Source organism: Nelumbo nucifera, chromosome 1, assembly GCF_055504915.1.
Source record: "Nelumbo nucifera cultivar China Antique chromosome 1, China Antique-T2T, whole genome shotgun sequence".
NCBI classification, from domain to species: Eukaryota; Viridiplantae; Streptophyta; class Magnoliopsida; order Proteales; family Nelumbonaceae; genus Nelumbo; species Nelumbo nucifera.
Window position 1 is genome coordinate 100,334,890 of NC_142649.1, and position 19,353 is coordinate 100,354,242.

General features: G+C 37.7%; 1 protein-coding gene, 1 long non-coding RNA gene and 1 pseudogene across 9 annotated transcripts in view; 2 read left to right on the top strand and 1 right to left on the bottom strand.

Moving 5' to 3' along the window:
• The first annotated feature begins 1,085 nt into the window (after positions 1–1,085).
• LOC148803626 (U5 spliceosomal RNA) lies at positions 1,086–1,198 on the top strand (annotated as a pseudogene).
• Positions 1,199–2,488: 1,290 nt separating this feature from the next.
• Positions 2,489–19,353, bottom strand: part of LOC148803627 (uncharacterized) — a 34,976-nt gene continuing 18,111 nt past the window's right edge. The window contains exons 5-6 of one of the 3 annotated variants that reach the window (XR_016077616.1): positions 4,108–4,346; positions 2,489–3,595 (exon numbers count right to left, since the gene is read on the bottom strand). This is a non-coding gene — a long non-coding RNA (uncharacterized LOC148803627). The remainder of the gene's footprint in view (positions 3,596–4,107; positions 4,347–19,353) is intronic. The other 2 variants (XR_016077617.1, XR_016077614.1) reach the window with 2 other exon arrangements.
• Positions 3,334–19,353, top strand: part of LOC104591029 (uncharacterized) — a 31,571-nt gene continuing 15,551 nt past the window's right edge. Inside the window, exons 1-21 of one of the 6 annotated variants that reach the window (XM_088890221.1) lie at positions 3,334–3,472; positions 6,352–6,466; positions 7,299–8,952; positions 9,120–9,182; positions 9,276–10,121; positions 10,245–10,330; positions 10,545–10,602; positions 10,706–10,792; positions 11,118–11,904; positions 12,028–12,384; positions 12,488–12,578; positions 12,679–12,741; positions 12,834–14,387; positions 14,499–15,525; positions 15,649–17,177; positions 17,265–17,368; positions 17,492–17,577; positions 17,793–17,850; positions 17,945–18,039; positions 18,116–18,178; positions 18,274–18,363. In XM_088890221.1, the coding sequence (XP_088746347.1) occupies positions 10,000–10,121; positions 10,245–10,330; positions 10,545–10,602; positions 10,706–10,792; positions 11,118–11,253 (489 nt within the window). In that variant the 5' untranslated portion in view covers positions 3,334–3,472; positions 6,352–6,466; positions 7,299–8,952; positions 9,120–9,182; positions 9,276–9,999 and the 3' untranslated portion in view covers positions 11,254–11,904; positions 12,028–12,384; positions 12,488–12,578; ... (8 more) ...; positions 18,116–18,178; positions 18,274–18,363. The other 5 variants (XM_088890233.1, XM_088890214.1, XM_088890219.1 and 2 more) reach the window with 5 other exon arrangements.

A 19,353-nucleotide genomic window follows, 5' to 3' on the forward strand; every position in this document is an offset into this window, starting at 1 on the left:
TAGCCATCTAAAGTCCTTAAAGTTGATGATAAGCTCATAATCCTATGATGTAAGTACTTTTTTTTTAATTTTAAAAATTTCATTTTTCTATTTGTAAAGTTGTCTATCCTATTTATAATTTATAATTTTCTTTGAGTGATTTTCATAGATTTGGCAATGAGGATCATGAGGGCTGAGATTGACTTGACGATGGTGAAAGATCAAGGTTTCTCATGAACCAATTGTAGCTAAGTGGGTCTTCTTATGGGCAAAGGCTTCTCGCCGTTATTGTGATATATATACTGGGTTTGGAAGTTGCTTGAAGCAAAATATGTTCAGAGGGTCTTGGGTGTCAAAAGGCTAGGTCATTTGGAATTCTTAAGTCCCGCTTTTTTTAATTTCATTGCTTGTCTCAAACTTTAAAATTACAATTTTTTTTTTTGTTTAAATCACTTCTTCTTGAGTTATGACATTGAACATTATAAGGGATTGTTCTTTATTCTTTTTTCTTATTTTTTGGTAGAACAATAGTATTTTGGAGATTATTTGTATAGATTACAGGTATGTGTGCTTATTTGCTCTCTCTCTCTCTCTCTCTTACACACACACACACGATGTGGAGTCCGATAACAACCAAACCAAATTATTTTGCATTTAAAGTCTACATACTGCACTAATTGAAAAATAATGGAGTAATTGTCAAATACTTGGTTTTAAAAATAATTAAAAATGAATTATAATTATTCTTTTTACCCTGTGCATTGCATGGGCTTTTTACTAGTCTTTTATTAAAAAAGAAAAAACAAAATTGATTTGGTGTCATGTATTTGTGTAAAAGACTGATTATCTTATATGTGGTGGTTAGTGGATCCATTTTGGTATTGATTCCCGCCCTTTCACTTGGGAATCATGAGAGGAAGCCAAACTTCACCAAGTGTTGTGTTGGATTTCTCTCGAGTTACAATAGGAAGTGAACATTGTTGATATGGTTTTGGTATTCATTATTGGGTATTGAGCTATTGGATAGAGTCCCACATCGAAACAGTAGCAAACTTTCTAATAAATAAGCACATATAAAATTCCAATCAAAATTGATTCACAACACGCAACCATGCTGTAAGCACAAAGTGAACTATTCTTTTCGCCTTTTATTAAAGAATCCGTGTGTTTTTCGCTGACAGCGTCATATGCCTACTTTTGGAGGGTTTTCTCCAAACCGCGCAATTCTAGAGGGGGTGCAAGATTTCCTCTAGAAGGACTAGGAGTTGCCACTTAACATGGCTTATCTCCTTTTTTTCCAGTTATTCTTATTAGGAAACTAACTATTCCCTACTTTCTCTTAAATTATCTCCATCTCTCCCTAATTTCTATTTATCTTCTAAATTATCTCTAATTCTTATTTATCCTCTCTCCCACTTTTCATTTATATCCATCTAAAGAAAGTTTCAATTAAAACATTTAACAATTATTTAAATATTATAATGAAATTATGTTAATAACTTTAAAATATTTGTTAAAAGCACAAAAAACAATTATAATAGGTTTAATAGTATTCATATTATTAATAGTTTTATATTTTTTATGAAATTCATAAGAAAATTTGTAATAACAATACAAATTATAATTTTATGGATTATTCAATTTAATAACTAAATAATGTTTAAAAAATATAAATAAAAAATTATTTAAATAACAAAATATTAAAAACATCTAAATAATTATGTAGCAAAATATTTACAATTACATAATAACTTTAAAGATATAAAATTTAAATAACAAAATATTAAATATTTTAGATATTATTTAAATATTTAAATAATGAAATATTTAACATAACTAAATTCTAAATAGTTAAAATTACGAAATTATGTAATAAATTGTAAAAAAATTTCTTAAGAGTAGAATAATAATTATAATAGATTTCATAACTTTTGAATTAATAATAATTTTATTTTTTACAAAATTAATAACAAAATTAAGTAATAATAGTATAAATTATAATTTCATGGATTATTAAATTTAATAAATAATTAATATTTTAAAATGTTAAATAATGGTATTAGTTAATAATTAAATAATATTAATAACTAAATCATATCTCATATATTATTTCAAAAACAAAAAATATATTCTATAACAAACTTATGTTATACTTTAAAAAATATCAAAAGCACAAAAGTAATTATAACTAGTAGGGCCCATGTGATGCACGAGATGTGGCACTCCTCCCTGTCCCTCACCCCCATAGTTAAGACACTCTACCCCGTCCCCGCTTCGTCCCTGGTGGCGAGTCGTTGAGGATAGGGAATCTCCAAATTTTCCCCACCCCGAGGTAGACCTGTTCATGGGTCGGGTAGCCTGATGGCCGGCCTAGCCTGGCTCGCACCCCGGTCGGGGGTGCCTGACTATGTTTTGGGCCAGGCTCGGAATTTGTCAAAAAATCCCGGCCCGACCCAACTCAACATTATATATTTTATAAAATCTATAATTTGTATTTTATATATTATATAAAATATATAAATAATATAATATTTATTGAAATATATATTTATAAAACTACAAAATAGGTGTGGGTCGGAATACCCGAAATCCGAACCGTTATAATTACCATCTTCACCCGGAATTGGGTTAGCGCGCATTTCCATTGCAACGGCCAACGGTCATATAAGATTTGATCATGTTCGTTTAGATTCGAAAAGATTTTCTCTTCCAATCTAAGATATCTAGGTCTTCAGTCTTTATGCAAACGAACGTTTCCAAGAACCGAACGGACCAGTTTGATGGACTATAGAAATGTGGGCGAAGCCTCCAGATACCACCACTCTGCTCTTCCCCGCCTGCAGAGGTAGAAAGATCAAGATCAAGAACGGTTAAGGCCTCCTGGAAGATTGCCCAACCGGAGCTTTTTCTCCTCCTCCGGAATGCCCAACCCTAGGTCTTCAGTCTTTATGCAAACGAACGTTTCCAAGAACCGAACGGACCAGTTTGATGGACTATAGAAATGTGGGCGAAGCTTCCAGATACCACCACTCTGCTCTTCCCCGCCTGCAGAGGTAGAAAGATCAAGATCAAGAACGGTTAAGGCCTCCTGGAAGATTGCCCAACCGGAGCTTTTCTCCTCCTCTGGAATGCGCAACCCTAGGCCTTCAGTCTTTATGCAAACGAACGTTTCCAAGAACCGAACGGACCAGTTTGATAGACTATAGAAATGTGGGCGAAGCCTCCAGATACCACCACTCTGCTCTTCCCCGCCTGCAGAGGTAGAAAGATCAAGATCAAGAACGGTTAAGGCCTCTTGGAAGATTGCCCAACCGGAGCTTTTCGGGATTCCTTCTCATCTCTTGGAGAGACTTTCCAGTTCAGTTCACCTCTTCCTGTAACTCTCATCCAAGCTCTCCTGCTCCTCTCTGATTCAGTCAACTTTGTTTCGAACTCAAAAGTCTTGAAGCCGGTGGCAACCACTCGTCGTCTAAGCTTCATCGTCATCAAATAGGTAAACCAACTTCCTTTGCCGAACCAAGTTTTCCCTTTTGCAAAGCTCCTCTGTATGCATCATAGTGCAAGTTATCAAGGGAATCGTAGTATCAATCATACCATGCGAATTTTCTTCATGTAACTGTACATCAAAGACAAAAACTTAGCAATCACTATAGCCTCATAACATTCCTTAATTGAATCCAAGAACATGAAAAATGCCTTGCTTCCACGAATATCTTGGTTTTTTCATTGTTTAGGTGGATAATGCAATTGCAGTTTTAGGTCTTTCCTTTGTCTTTTAGGCTGTTCAATTTACAGCAAGTTAGCATCTCGCCTTTTATTATTCCTGGTCCATGTGATCATTGTTCTAAATTAGTTTTCTGTATCTTGTCACATTTTGGGCCCAATCAAGGTCCTTTTCTATGCATTATTTATATATTCTTGTTTTTATTTTATCATTTCTTGTTTTACCACTCGTCCATCTTATCAGTTATCATCTCCATCATGGGTGTGTGAATTTCAGGTTAGCATGAACCCATAAAACCCACTGTGGCCTAGGCTAGGGAAGAGTGGTCTAAGCTTAGTTGGGCTAACAGTTAACTCAAGTATCTACATTGCCCTAAACCTAAACTGATCTTGATCTGGCCTCACCCGTTTTACATTGCAATCAATCACTGGCACAGCCCCATACGTCCAAAATTTCAATCAAGCTCCTTGAAGCTGACTCTGTCAGGCCATGGTGTAATCTAATGTCACATGTAGTTTGGATTAGGTGTATTCCGATGTCACCTCACCACCTGTTTAACTGAAGAGGACACAACCGCCAATTGCCAATTATGGAAAACGTCATACATGGAGAGGTGCTCGAAGATCCTTACAGTTTTAGTGTACTGTGTAAGAAAACAAAACAAGAAATCATACCATCAACACAACCAGAAAATGAAGGAAAAGAAAAGGTACCTGGTGTTCTCTAATGATATAATTTTTTTTGACAGATAGGTTGATAGATAATGATACCACAATAAATGTTTAAGATCTACCTGGCTACACCACAACAATGTTAGCTCTGAATTAATTAAGGCCTTTCCTCTACAACAATGCCTAAAGCTCCAGCCAAGTCACAGAAAATTTGGAATTCTTATACCATAATAGCTGAATAAACAATTAACAAAATGCCATGTTAAATTTGGTACCTTATTGTGTCATACACTTGAATTGTAGAAAGAAGGCCACGGAATTCAAAAATAAGATCAATTAACAGGAAAGTTGTTTTTTTGGTTTTGCTCAGCATACTGCTGTCTTGCTTTGGAAGCAAGTGATTGATGTTTTGAACTAGTTTGATGGGGTTAGATATCTTGCGTTACTGCTTCCCTCCTGCTTTGAGGGATTTTTTTTGTTGTTCTCTGTTTATGTCTGGATGAATGGAAAATGGTAGCTGAACTTAGAATTCTAGAATTTTTCTGAAGCCTATACTTGGATATATATTTCTTTTTGCTAAGTGGATTTCTTATTGCTTTAATTGCTTTCACTTACTGCATGTTGTCCAAGGAGGAGTTGTATTTTATTATATGAAGACGGATGAGGTGATCAAGTAGATAGCTTCTAATTGCATCTTATCCTCATTTCTCTGACATAATTCTTGAATTTGGATTGGTTAAGCTGATTGAACTGGAAAACCAAAAGTTGTTTCCTTCCAATTTTTAAGAACATCTAATCTTTGGATGTGGATAATACCTATAAAACAATGACAACAGCAAATATAGGCAAATATATTAACATTTCAAGAAACAAAGTAATTACTAATCTACATTACATCCAGAAGATGTACAGAAATGGAGAATGCTGCCAAAAAATGCTCATCATGGGTGAGGGAGAGGGAAAAACACATCTCTGCACACTCCCCCTCTTACTAACAAAATCCATAAAAAAGAGATAATGGTGACCATGGACTCCAGATCTGCTACAAATAAGACATTACATAACTGAATCCAGAGTTAAAAAAACAGCAATTCGTACAAGCGGCACCACTGTTAATGCCTTGTTTGTCGATCTCACCCCATTACTGTGTCCTTTTTTTTTTTTGTAAAAGATTGCCATTCTTAGACTCAAACCTCATTCTTACACTTGTCATCCAAAGAAGTTGAAAAAAGTGGCCACTCTCATTTATTACATCTGAGAATTTCACATCCATGAGAAACCCACTCTGGGAATTTACCCATCTAGGATAGAGAAATTGGCAAGTCAAGTGCTAGATGCAGTGCACGTGACAGTAAATCTAACTTTACATGTCGGAAGTCCTAAATTTTATTTTTAAGTTTTTTCAGTTAGATAAACTAACTGGGTAAAGTTTAAAATCCTCTTTTGAGAAAAGATTAGCAAACTGGACCTAATTAACCAATTTTGGAGATACTCCAACATTGAAATAGTTTTTTTTTTTTTTTTCTGAAAATACTAGATGGAGCTGTCGTGGGGGAGCTGGAGGGGTGGGTTGTAGAATCAATACCACTTGAGAAATTCTCAGTAGCATGCTACTAAAATCTGCTGCTTCTTATAAAAAATTAAAAGAAAAAAATCTAGGTACTACTGAACCAGTTCAACTCCACTCAAATCAGCATTAATCCCAACTCAATTCAAATGTGCGAAGTGGAACAGCAATGGGCCTCGTCCATGCACCCAGAATAAGCCACTATAACCTGCATCTACCGGTTTGTTTTCCAGAACTATTTGTTTTTCTCCTAGTTCTTACTCGATATTCTTGGGCAGGTCAATGCTTTGAACACACAGAGACATGGCCGTGATATAGATTTGGAATAGCCAATGTTATGTGCTAGTTGAAGATTGTCAGCAACACAAACTTGCTATAATTTTATGCACTCAACTTTGTTCTTTTTGTAGGTGACCATCATATCCCCGGGACTTACAAGTGCAGCCACCAACGATGCTTGAATGGCAGGTTTGGTACGCAACTTCTCAAGCTATTGCTATAAAGAAGTTGCTCTCTCTACTCTATGTAAGCTCCTGCATTTACTAATTTGCTTGGGTAGCGTGCGTAGATGCAGATTCCACGACGTCTTGCCCGTTCGTGGAATGGAGTTCTTGACTCTTCCACCATACAATTCTGACCAGTTCTTGTTGAAACCATAAGTAAAAGGCAAAACCTAAGCAGCACCTTTTTGTTTTCTTGTAGTACAGTACTTTTCATGGAATTTATGTGACTAAATAAGCGGGTAGAAAAATGATATATAGCTGCATTATGAACACTTTACCTCTGATTTTCATAGGATAGATGTGGTGCAAATGTCGATGTAGCCAGAAAGGAAGAAGTAGGGGTGGATTCAAGCCGAGGCGAGCCGAATAGTATGAGGCTCAAGCTCGGCTCAAGACTATTCTACAAGGCTCGAGCTCGGTTCGAGCCATATCCATGAGTTGGAGCTCGGCTCGGCTTGGGTCTTTTTATATTTTATAAAAATATTTAGAAAATATATATATTACATATATTTAATATCAACTATATGCATATATATACATATATTCGAGCCGGCTCATGAGCCTCACGAGCCAAGCTCTAGTAGGCTCGAGCTAGGCATGTTTAATAATCGAGCCACTGAATTGGGCTCGTGCTCGAGCTCAAGCTCGATTGAAACCGAGCTGAGCTCGAGCAGCTCGTGAAAAGCTCGACTCGTTGCCACCCCTAGGAAGAAGTCAACGGCCACCTTTTTCAGTGCTTTTGTTAGTTCTGATTTTGGCAAGGTAACTAACTGTCGATTTATGTGGTGATGTTGGTTTCTGTTCATTCTATTATGCTCATTTTTAACGGATACCATTTTGTTTTCATTGTGCAGGATGCGTGGTTACTGTTCTTTCGGAAGTTTCACGGTGTGGCTCGACCAGCAAATGGCCACTCTACGTAGGTCCGTCAATGGGTTGGGTCCGACTCGGGTCTAGGAAGAAGCATTCCCAAACCGGTTGTTAATCGGCCCAAAAACATAGACCAAGAACCGTTCTTGGAAGAATAAAAGCTAATTTCAAATAACAACCAACCCGCTATTGCTAAAAACTATTATTACTCTATTTAACTAAGAACTTAAAATTTAAAATTTAATAATGTGACCTTAATAAAAATTGAGGGAGAAAGATTAAACTAGAGATAAGCTAGGAAAACAAACACTTTTAACTAGTATTATACATAAAATTTGACATTTTAAGTGTACAATATGATAGAATGATAAGAATATTAACAATATATCACAAATATTTAATAAAGTGAATGATTTTCGGTCCGAATCGGTTTGGGACAGTTGAGAGCAAGAACCGGCCCGATTCTTTATTCAGATAAACTTACTGAACCAGAACCGTTATTAATGGTTTGGTGTGCGAGGATCTGTTGGGAAGACCCGACCCGTTGATAGCCCGAATCCACAAATATTTAATAAAGTGAACGATTTTCGGTCCGAATCGGTTTGGGACAGTTGAGAGCAAGAACCGGCCCAATTATTTATTCAGATAAACTTACTGAACCAGAACCGTTATTAATGGTTCGGTGTGCGAGGATCTATTGGGAAGACTTGACCCGTTGATAGCCCGAATTCAAGAATAAGTTACGGGTGAAGACCCGTAAGACATCAACACCGGTATTTCCTTTCCTTCCCCACTCGGATCTACTTATATTGGTAAGGAGATTTGCAATCCGTAGTCAATGTTCAAGGTTTGTCTATCGCAAGGAATGATTCTAACGTGGGATATTGATTTTGGACTGGCACGACTTAATGAGTGCTCCAAAAGCAATGTCAATCGTGCCACTACAGGCGCATTACTTGGAGCTCCCATTGAAAGCTAAGGTATCAAGAGTGACTGCGACCATGCAAGTCCTCACATACCTTTTACATGCAAAATCTTTCTTAGATTCAGAAATTTAATTTTTGTACTTGGTATTGTAGGGTATTTTCTTTTCTTGTCTTTAAAAACTGTTCTCGGTTATCTCCAGGAATCGGCGCTTCTACGAGAATATGTGGCAGAGACGATTCAAGTGTACAAAGTGGAGCACTAATGGGCCCAATCAATGCACCCAAAATAAGCCACTATAACCTGCATCTCCTGTTTTGTTTTCTAGAATTGTTTGTTTTTCTCCCATTTCTTACTCGATATTCTTGGGTAGGTCAATGCTTTGGATACACAGAGACTTGGCTGTGATATATATTTGGAATAGTCAATGTTATGTGCTAGTTGAAGATTGTCAGCAATGCAAACTAGCTATAATTTTAGGCACTCAACTTTGTTCTTTCTACAGGTGTCCATCATATAAAGAAGTTTGGTACGCAACCTCTCAAGCTATTCATATAAAGAAGTTGCTCTCTCTACACCTCTACATAAGCTCCTACATTTACTAATTTGCTTGGGTAGTGTGCGTAGATGCAGATTTCACGACGTCTTGCCCGTCTGTGGAATGGAGTTCTCGACTCTTCCACCATACAATTCTGACCGGTTCTTGTTGAAACCGTAAGTAAAAGGCAGAACCTAAGCAGTACCATTTTGTTTTCATGTAGTACAGTACTTTTCATGGAAATTGTGACTGAATAAGCGGGTAGACAAATGATATGCAATTGCATTATGAACACTTTACCTCTGGTTTTCCTAGAATTGATTGGGTGAAAATGCTGATACAGCCAGAAAGGAAGAAGTCAATGGCCACCATTTTCTGTGTTTTTGTCTATTCTAATTTTGGCAAGGTAATTAACTGTTGATTTATGTGGTGATGTTGGTTTCTGTTCATTCAGTTCTGCACATTTTTAACAGATACCCCTTCTGTTTTATTTATGCAGGATGCCTGGTCGATGGTTCTTTCTTAAGTTTCAAGGTGTGGCTTGACCAGCAGATGGCCACTCAATGTAGGGCAGTCAATGGGTATGGTCCGGCTCAGGTCTAGGAAGAAGAATTCCCAAACCAGTTGTTAATCGGCCTAAAACCATAGACCCGTAACTGCTTTTGAATAATAAAAGTTTACTTCAAATAAAAACAAAACCGATTATTCTAAAAACTATTAGTGTATTATTTAACTAGCAACTTAAAATTTAAAATTTAATAATATAACCTTGATAAAAATTGAAGGAGAAAGATTAAACTAGAGATAAGATAGGAAAAAACAATTTTAACTAGTATTATACATAAAATTTAAAATTTTAAGTTTATAATATGATAGAATGAAAAGAATATTAACAACATATCATATATAATTAATAAAGCGAATGACTTTGGGTCCGAATCGGTTTGGGACAGTTGAGAGCAAGAACCGGCTTGATTCTACAGTCAGATAAACCTAATGAACCAGAACAATTATTAATGTTTCGGTCTGCGAGGATGTGTTGGGAAGACCCGACCCGTTGATAGCCCTAGTTCAAGAATAAGTTACGGGTGAAGACCCGTATGACATCAACACCGGTATTTCCTTTCCTTCCCCACTTGGATCTACTTATCTTGGAAAGGAGATATGCAACCCCTAATCAATATTCAAGGTTTGGCTATTGCAAGGAAAGATTCTAACGTGGGATGTTGATTTTGGACTGGCACGGCTTAATGAGTGCTTCAAAAGCAATGTCGATCGTGCCACAACAAGCACATTATTTGCAGCTCCCGTTGAAAGCTAAGGTATCAAGAGTGACTGTGACCTTGTAAGTCCTCGCATTCCTTTTACATGCAAAAGTTTCCTTAGATTCAGAAATTTATTTTTGGTAATTGGTATTGTAGGGTATTTTCTTTTCTTGTTTTATAAAACTGTTCTTGGTTATCTATAGGAATTGGCGCTTCTACGAGATTATGTGGCAGATACGATTCAAGTCTACTAAGTGGAGCACCAATGGTCCCAGTCAAAGCACGCAAAGTAAGCCACTGTAACCTGCATCTCCCGTTTTGTTTTTTAGAATTGTTTGTTTTCTCCATTTCTTACTCGATATTCTTGGGCAGGTCAATGCTTTAGACACACAGAGACTTGGCAGTGAAATAGATTTTGAATAGCCAATGTTATGTGCTAGTTGAAGATTGTCAGCGATGCAAAATTGCTTAATTTTATGTACTCAACTTTGTTCTTTCTGTAGGTGTCCATCATATCCTCGGGACTTACAAGTGCAGCCACCAGCGAAACTTGAATTGCAGGTTTGGTATGCAACCTCTCAAGCTATTGCAATAAAGAAGTTGCTCTCTCTACTCCCTTATATAAGCTCCTGCATTTACTAATTTGCTTGGGTATTTTGCGTAGATGCAGATTGCACGACGTCATGCCCGTTCGTGGAATGGGGCTCCCGACTCTTCCACCATACAATTCTGATAGGTTCTTGTTGAAACCGTAAGTAAAAGGCAGAACCTAAGCAGTACCTTTTTGTATAATTGTAGTACAATACTTTTCATGGAATTATTGTGACTGAATAAATAGAAAGAAAAATGATATACAGTTGCACTATGAACACTTTACCTCTAGTTTTCCTAGAATAGATGAGGTGCAAATGCCGATGCAACCAGAAAGGAAGAAGTCAACGACCACCTTTTTCAGTGCTTTTGTTAGTTCTGATTTTGGCAAGGAAACTAACTATCGATTTATGTAGTGACGTTGGTTTCTATTCATTCTGTTCTCCACATTTTTTACGGATACCCTTTTTGTTTTCATTGAGCAGGATGCGTGGTCGATTGTTCTTTCGGAAGCTTCAAGGTGTGGCTCGACCAGCAAATGGCCACTCAATCGGTTGTGAATCATCCCACAAACATAGACCCAGAACCGTTCTTGGAAGAATAAAAGCTAAGTTCAAATAACAACCAAACCGATTATGCTAAAAACTATTAGCGCTCTATTTAACTAGGAACTTAAAATTTAAAAGTTTATAATATAACCTTAATAAAAATTGAAGGAGAAAGATTAAAGTAGAGATAAGATAGGAAAACAAAAACTTTTAACTAGTATTATACATAAAATTTGAAATTTTAAGTGTATAATATGATAAAATGAAAAGATTATTAACAATATATCACATGTAATTAACACAGCGAATGACTTTGGGTCCGAATCGGTTTGGGACTGTTGAGAGCGAGAACCGGCCCGATTCTTTGACCGCTCACCGAACCAGAACCGCTATTAATGGTTTGGTCTACGAGGATCCGTTGGGAGGACCAGACCCGTTGATAGCCCTAGTTCAAAAATAACGTATGGGTGAAGACACGTACGATATCAATATCGGTTTTTCCTTTTCTTCCCCAACTCGGATCTACTTATCTTGGTTAGGAGATTTGCAACCCCAAGTCAATGTTCAAGGTTTGGCTATTGCGAGGAATGAATGTAACGTAAGATGTTGATTTTGGACTGACACATCTTAATGAGTGCTTCAAAAGCAATGTCGACCATGCCACTACAAGCACATTACTTGGAGCTCCCATTGAAATCTAAGGAATCAAGAATATTGCGATCATGTCAGTCCTCACATTCCTTCTACATGCAAAAGATTTCTTAGATTCTAGAATTTAATTTTGGTAATTGGTATTGTAAGGTATTTTCTTTTCTTGTTTTATAAAACTGTTATCGGTTATCTCTAGGAATCGGCACTTCTACGAGATTATCTAGCAAATACGATTCAAGTGTATGAAGTGGAGCACCAATGGGCCCAATCAATGCACCCAAAATAAGCCACAATACCCTTCATCTCCCCTTTTGTTTTCTAGAATTGTTTTTCTCCTATTTCTTACTCGATATTCTTGGGCAGGTCAATGCTTTGGACACACAGAGTCTTGGCCGTGATATAGATTTGCAATAGCCAATGTTATGTGCTAATTGAAGATTGTCTGCGATGCAAACTCGCTATAAGTTTTTGCACTCAACTTTGTTCTTTCTTCAGGTGTCCATCATATCTCCGAGACTTACAAGTGCATCCACCAACGATGCTTGAATTGCAGGTTTGGTACGCAACCTCTAAAGCTATTGCTATAAAGTTGTTGCTCTCTCTACTCCTCTATATAAGCTCCAGCATTTACTAATTTGCTTGGGTAGTGTGCGTAGATGCAGATTCAACGACGCCTTGATCGTTCGTGGAATGGGGTTCCCGACACTAGAACCATACCATTTTGACCGGTTCTTGTTGAAACCATAAGTAAAGGGGCAGAACCTAAGCAGTACCTTATTGTTTAACTGTAGTACAGTACTTTACCTCTGGTTTTCCTAGAATAAATGGGGTGCAAATGCCGATGCAGCCAGAAAGGAAGAAGTCGATGACCACATTTTTTGGTGCTTTTGTCAGTTCTGATTTTGGCAAGGTAACTAACAGTCGATTTATGCGGTGATGTTGGTTTCTGTTCATTCTATTATGCTCATTTTTAACGGATATCATTTTGTTATCATAGTGCAGGATGCGTAGTTGACTGTTCTTTCGGAATTTTCACGGTGTGGCTCTACCAGCAAATGGCCACTCTACGTAGGTCCGTCAATGGGTTGGGTCCGACTCGGGTCTAGGAAGAAGCATTCCCAAACCGGTTGTTAATTGGCCCAAAAACATAAACCAAGAACCGTTATCGGAAGAATAAAAGCTAATTTCAAATAACAACCAAACCGGTTATGCTAAAAACTATTTGTACTCTATTTAACTAAGAACTTAAAATTTAAAATTTAATAATGTAACCATAATAAAAATTGAGGGAGAAAGATTAAACTAGAGATAAACTAGGAAAACAAACACTTTTAATTAGTATTATACATAAAATTTGACATTTTAAGTGTACAGTATGATAGAATGATAAGAATGTTAACAATATATCACAAATATTTAATAAAGTGAACGATTTTCGGTCCGAATCGATTTGGGAGAGTTGAGAGAAAGAACCGGCCCGATTCTTTATTCAGATAAACTTACTGAACCAGAACCATTATTAATGGTTCGGTGAACGAGGATCTGTTGGGAAGACCCGACCCGTTGATAGCCCTAATTCAAGAATAAGTTACGGGTGAAGACCCGTACGACATCAACACCGGTATTTCCTTTCCTTCCCCACTCGGATCTACTTATCTTGGTAAGGAGATATGCATCCCCTAGTCAATATTCAAGGTTTGGCTATTACAAGGAATGATTCTAATGTGGGATGTTGATTTTGGACTGCACGGCTTAATGAGTGCTTCAAAAGCAATGTCGAGCGTGCCACAACAGACACGTTATTTGGAGCTCCTGTTGAAAACTAAGGTATCAAGAGTGACTGCGACCAGGTAAGTCCTCGTATTCCTTTTACATGCAAAATTTTTCTTAAATACAAAAGATTATTTTTGGTAATCGGTATTGTAGGGTATTTTCTTTTCTTGTTTTATAAAATTGTCTCGATTATGTCCAGGAATTGGCCCTTCTATGAGATTATGTGGCAGATACGATTCAAGTGTACTAAGTGGAGCACCAATGGAACCAGTCAAAGCACGCAAAGTAAGCCACTATAACTTGCATCTCCCATTTTGTCTTCTAGAATCGTTTGCTTTTCTTCATTTTTACTCGATATTCTTGAGCAGGCCAATTCTTTAGACATAAAGAGACTTGGCCGTGAAATAGATTCGGAATTGCCAATGTTATGTGCTAGTTGAAGATTGTCAACGATGCAAACTTGCTATAATTTTATGTACTCAACTTTGTTCTTTCTACAGGTGTTCATCATATCCTCGCGACTTACAAGTGCAGCCACCAACGATGCTTGAATTGCATGTTTGGTACGCATCCTCTCAAGCTATTGCAATAGAGAAGTTGCTCTCTCCACTCCTTTATATAAGCTCCTGCATTTTCTAATTTGCTTGGGTAGTGTGCGTAGATGCAGATTCCACGACGTCATGCCCGTCCGTGGAACGGGGCTCCCGACTCTTCCACCATACAATTCTGACCAGTTCTTGTCAAAACCGTTGGAAAAAGGCAGAACCTAAGCAGTACCTTTTTGTATGGTTATAGTACAGTACTTTTCATGGAATTTATGTGACTGAATAAGCAGATAGAAAAATGATATACAGTTGCACTATGAACACCTTACCTCTGGTTTTCCTATAATAGATGAGGTGCAAATGCCGATGCAGCAAGAAAGGAAGAAGTCAATGGCCACCTTTTTCGGTGCTTTTGTTAGTTCTAATTTTGGTAAGGTAACTAACTATCGATTTATGTTGTGATGTTGGTTTCTGTTCATTCTGTTTTGCTCATTTTTAATGGATACATTTTGTTTTCATTGTGCAGGATGCGTGGTTGACTGTTCTTTCGGAAGTTTCAAGGTGTGGCTCGACCAGCAAATGGCCACTCAACGTAGGTCCGTCAATGGGTTGGGTCTGACTCGGGTCTAGGAAGAAGCATTCCCAAACCGGTTGTTAATCGGCCCAAAAACATAGACCCTGAACCGTTCTTGGAAGAATAAAAACTAAGTTCAAATAACAACCAAACCAATTATGCTAAAAACTATTAGTGTTCTATTTAACTATGAACTTAAAATTTAAAAGTTAGTGATATATCCTTAATAAAAATTGAAGGAGAAAGATTAAACTAGAGATAAGCTAAGAAAACAAACACTTTTAACTAGTATTATACATAAAATTTGATATTTTAAGTGTATAATTTGATAAAATGATAAGGAATATTAACAATATATCACATATAATTAATAAAGCGAACGACTTTGGCTCCGAATTGGTTTGGGACTGCTGAGAGCGAGACCCGGCCTGATTCTTCGATCGGATAAACTTACCGAACTATAACTGTTATTAATGGTTTGGTCTGCGAGGATCCGTTGGGAAGACCCGACCCGTTGATAGCCCTAGTTCAAGAATAAGGTACATGTGAAGACACGTACAATATCAACTTCAGTTTTTCCTTTTCTTCCCCACTCGGATCTACTTATCTTGGTAAGGACATTTGCAACCCCTAGTCAATGTTTGAGGTTTGGCCATTGCAAGGAATGATTCTAACGTGAGATGTTGAATATGGACTAACACCACTTAATGAGTGCTTCAAAAGTAATGTCGATCATGCCACTACAAGCACATTACTTGGAGTTCCCGTTGAAACCTAAGGAATCAAGAGTGACTGCGATCATGTAAGTCCTCACATTCCTTTTACATGCAAAAGCTTTCTTAGATTTAGGAATTTAATTTTGGTAATTGGTATTGTAAGGTATTTTCTTTTCTTGTTTTATAAAACTGTTCTCGGTTATCTCTAGGAATCGGCACTTCTACGAGATTATCTAGCAAATACGTTTCAAGTGTACGAAGTGGAGCACCAATGGGCCCAATCAATGCACCCAAAATAAGCCACTATACCCTGCATCTCCCGTTTTGTTTTCTAGAATTGTTTTTCTCTTATTTCTTACTCGATATTTTTGAGTAGGTCAATGCTTTGGACACACAGAGACTTGGCCGTGATATATATTTGGAATAGCCAATGTTATGTGCTAGTTGAAGATTGTCTGCGATGCAAACTCGCTATAAGTTTTTGCACTCAACTTTGTTCTTTCTTCAGGTGTCCATCATAACCCCGAGACTTACAAGCGCAGCCACCAACGATGCTTGAATTGCAGGTTTGGTACACAACCTCTAGAGCTATTGCTATAAAGGAGTTGCTCTCTCTACTCCTCTAATATAAGCTCCTGCATTTACTAATTTGCTTGGGTAGTGTGCGTAGATGCAGATTCAACGACGTCTTGATCGTTCGTGGAATGGGGTTCCCGACTCTAGAACCATACCATTCTGACCGGTTCTTGTTGAAACCGTAAGTAAAGGGCAGAACCTAAGCAGTACCTTATTGTTTAACTGTAGTACAGTACTTTTCATGTCATTTATGTGACAGAATAAGCGGGTAGAAAAATGAGATACAATTGCATTATGAACACTTTACCTCTAGTTTTCCTAGAATAAATGGGGTGCAAATGCCGATGCAGCCAGAAAGGAAGAAGTCGACGACCACATTTTTCGGTGCTGTTGTCAGTTCTGATTTTGGCAAGGTAACTAACAGTTGATTTATTCGGTGATGTTGGTTTTGTTCATTCTATTATGCTCATTTTTAACGGATACCATTTTGTTTTCATAGTGCAGGATGCGTGGTTGACTGTTCTTTCGGAAGTTTCACGGTGTGGCTCTACCAGCAAATGGCCACTCTACGTAGGTCTGTCAATGGGTTGGGTCCGACTCGGGTCTAGGAAGAAGCATTCCCAAACCGGTTGTTAATCGGCCCAAAAACATAGACCAAAAACCGTTATCAGAAGAATAAAAGCTAATTTCAAATAACAACCAAACCAGTTATGCTAAAAACTATTTGTACTCTATTTAACTAAGAACTTAAAATTTAAAATTTAATAATGTAACCTTAATAAAAATTGAGGGAGAAAGATTAAACTAGAGATAAGCTAGGAAAACAAACACTTTTAACTAGTATTATACATAAAATTTGACATTTTTAGTGTACAATATGATAGAATGATAAGAATGTTAACAATATATCACAAATATTTAATAAAGTGAACGATTTTCGGTCCGAATCGGTTTGGGAGAGTTGAGAGCAAGAATCGGCCCGATTCTTTATTTAGATAAACTTACTGAACCAGAACTGTTATTAATTGTTCGGTGAGCGAGGATCTGTTGGGAAGACCCGACCCATTGATAGCCCTAATTCAAGAATAAGTTACGGGTGAAGACCCGTACGACATCAACACCGGTATTTCCTTTCCTTCCCCACTCGGATCTACTTATCTTGGTAAGGAGATAGGCATCCCCTAGTCAATATTCAAGGTTTGGCTATTACAAGGAATGATTCTAACGTGGGATGTTGATTTTGGACTAGCACGGCTTAATGAGTGCTTCAAAAGCAATGTCGAGCATGCCACAACAGACACGTTATTTGGAGCTCCCGTTGAAAGCTAAGGTATCAAGAGTGACTACGACCAGGTGAGTCCTCGTATTCCTTTTACATGCAAAAGTTTTCTTAGATACAGAAGATTATGTTTGGTAATCGGTATTGTAAGGTATTTTCTTTTCTTGTTTTATAAAACTATTCTCGGTTATCTCCAGGAATTGGCCCTTCTATGAGATCATGTGGCAGATACGATTCAAGTGTACTAAGTGGAGCACCGATGGAACAAGTCAAAGCGCGCAAAGTAAGCCACTATAACCTGCATCTCCCGTTTTGTCTTCTAGAATCGTTTGCTTTTCTCCATTTTTACTCGATACTCTTGAGCAGGCCAATTCTTTAGACATAAAGAGACTTGGCCGTGAAATAGATTCGGAATTGCCAATGTTATGTGCTAGTTGAAGATTGTCAGCGATGCAAACTCGCTATAATTTTATGTACTCAACTTTGTTCTTTCTACAGGTGTCCATCATATCCCCGCGACTTACAAGTGCAACCACCAACGATGCTTGAATTGCAGGTTTGGTACACATCCTCTCAAACTATTGCAATAGGGAAGTTGCTCTCTGCACTCCTTTATATAAGCTCCTGCATTTTCGAATTTGCTTGGGTAGTGTGCGTAGATGCGGATTCCACGACGTCATGCCCGTCCGTGGAACGGGGCTCCCGAAGGAGACTCAGCCATTATATAGATTGGGAAGAGTCAATGGTATGTGCTAGTTGAAGAATGTCGGCAATGGAAATTTGCTTTCATTTTTTGGACTCAATGTTTGTTGTTTCTGCAGGCAGCCATCATGTTCTCGGGACTTAAAATTGCAGCCGCCAACGATGCTTGAATTGCAAGCTTGGTACGCAACCTCTCAAGCTATTACTATAAATAAGTTGCTCTCTATTCCTCTATGTAAGCTCCTGGTCATACTAATTTGCTGGGTAGTGTGCGTAGATGTAGATTGCTCGAGGTCTTGCAAATCCGTGGAATGGGTTGGCGACTCTTGCACCAAGCCATTTTGACCGGTTCTTATTGAAACCATAAGTAAAAGACAAAACCTAAGCAATTCCTTTTTGTTTTCTTGTAGTACAGTACTTTTCATGGAATTTATGTGACTAAATAAGGGGATAGAAAAATGATATACAGCTGCATTATGAACACTTTACCTTTGATTTTCCCATGATAGATCTGTTAGACAATGTATGCCCTTAGCTCCAATCAGATTGATGTACTGATGCATTTATTGTAAATGAATAAAAGTACATAATTGATTCATATTATATTTGGTGTGTTTATGTGTAATTACCCTTAAACTGGACACTTATGAGACTTGTGTTATTTTAGAATATTCTCAGCCGTTGGATAGATTTGGGGGAGTTTATTCTACCAAGGCTAACACTAATGTGTTGCCAAGTAGGTTGGGGTAACTTGTCTCAGCTGCCAAGGTTAGACATGAAGCACATGTAGTGTGTGTTTGTTTGAAACACTGAACCTGAACCATTTTCTAGTTATGCTCTGCACCCTGGAAACTGGTGGGCAAAACTGGAAAGTTACACCTAACCCCTAGACTCGATTATGGTACTACACTAGGTGTCGGATTGGGCTGTCTTTGATATGCCAATCAGTGAGATTCTTTAGGGGTCAAAACCTGTGTATGTTGGGGCAGTCTGAGAATTCACTCGAGTGGGTGATCATAGTGACAGGATCAGCCCCTTTGTGGACAAAGTGAATGATCAGGATAATGGCCCCAATCGACAGAAGTTGAAGTTTAATCTTCAGAAGCCCTTTCGTCTTTGATAAAAGCTGGTTCTCCTTACTTTCTCTCTAACCTTTTTTATCCTAAGCGCCAAAACGAAAGGTGTTACAGAAAAGTTTTCATCCTGAGTGTGAGAACGGAAGAGACAAAGAGGGAGGAGAAAGAGGGGAGAAGAGATATAGAAAAGAAGGCTTTTGGTATCTCGGTAAACGAAAAAGTTGAAAAAGTTGAAAGGCTTTTGGTATCTCGGTAAACGAATCAGGAACAACATTTATTTG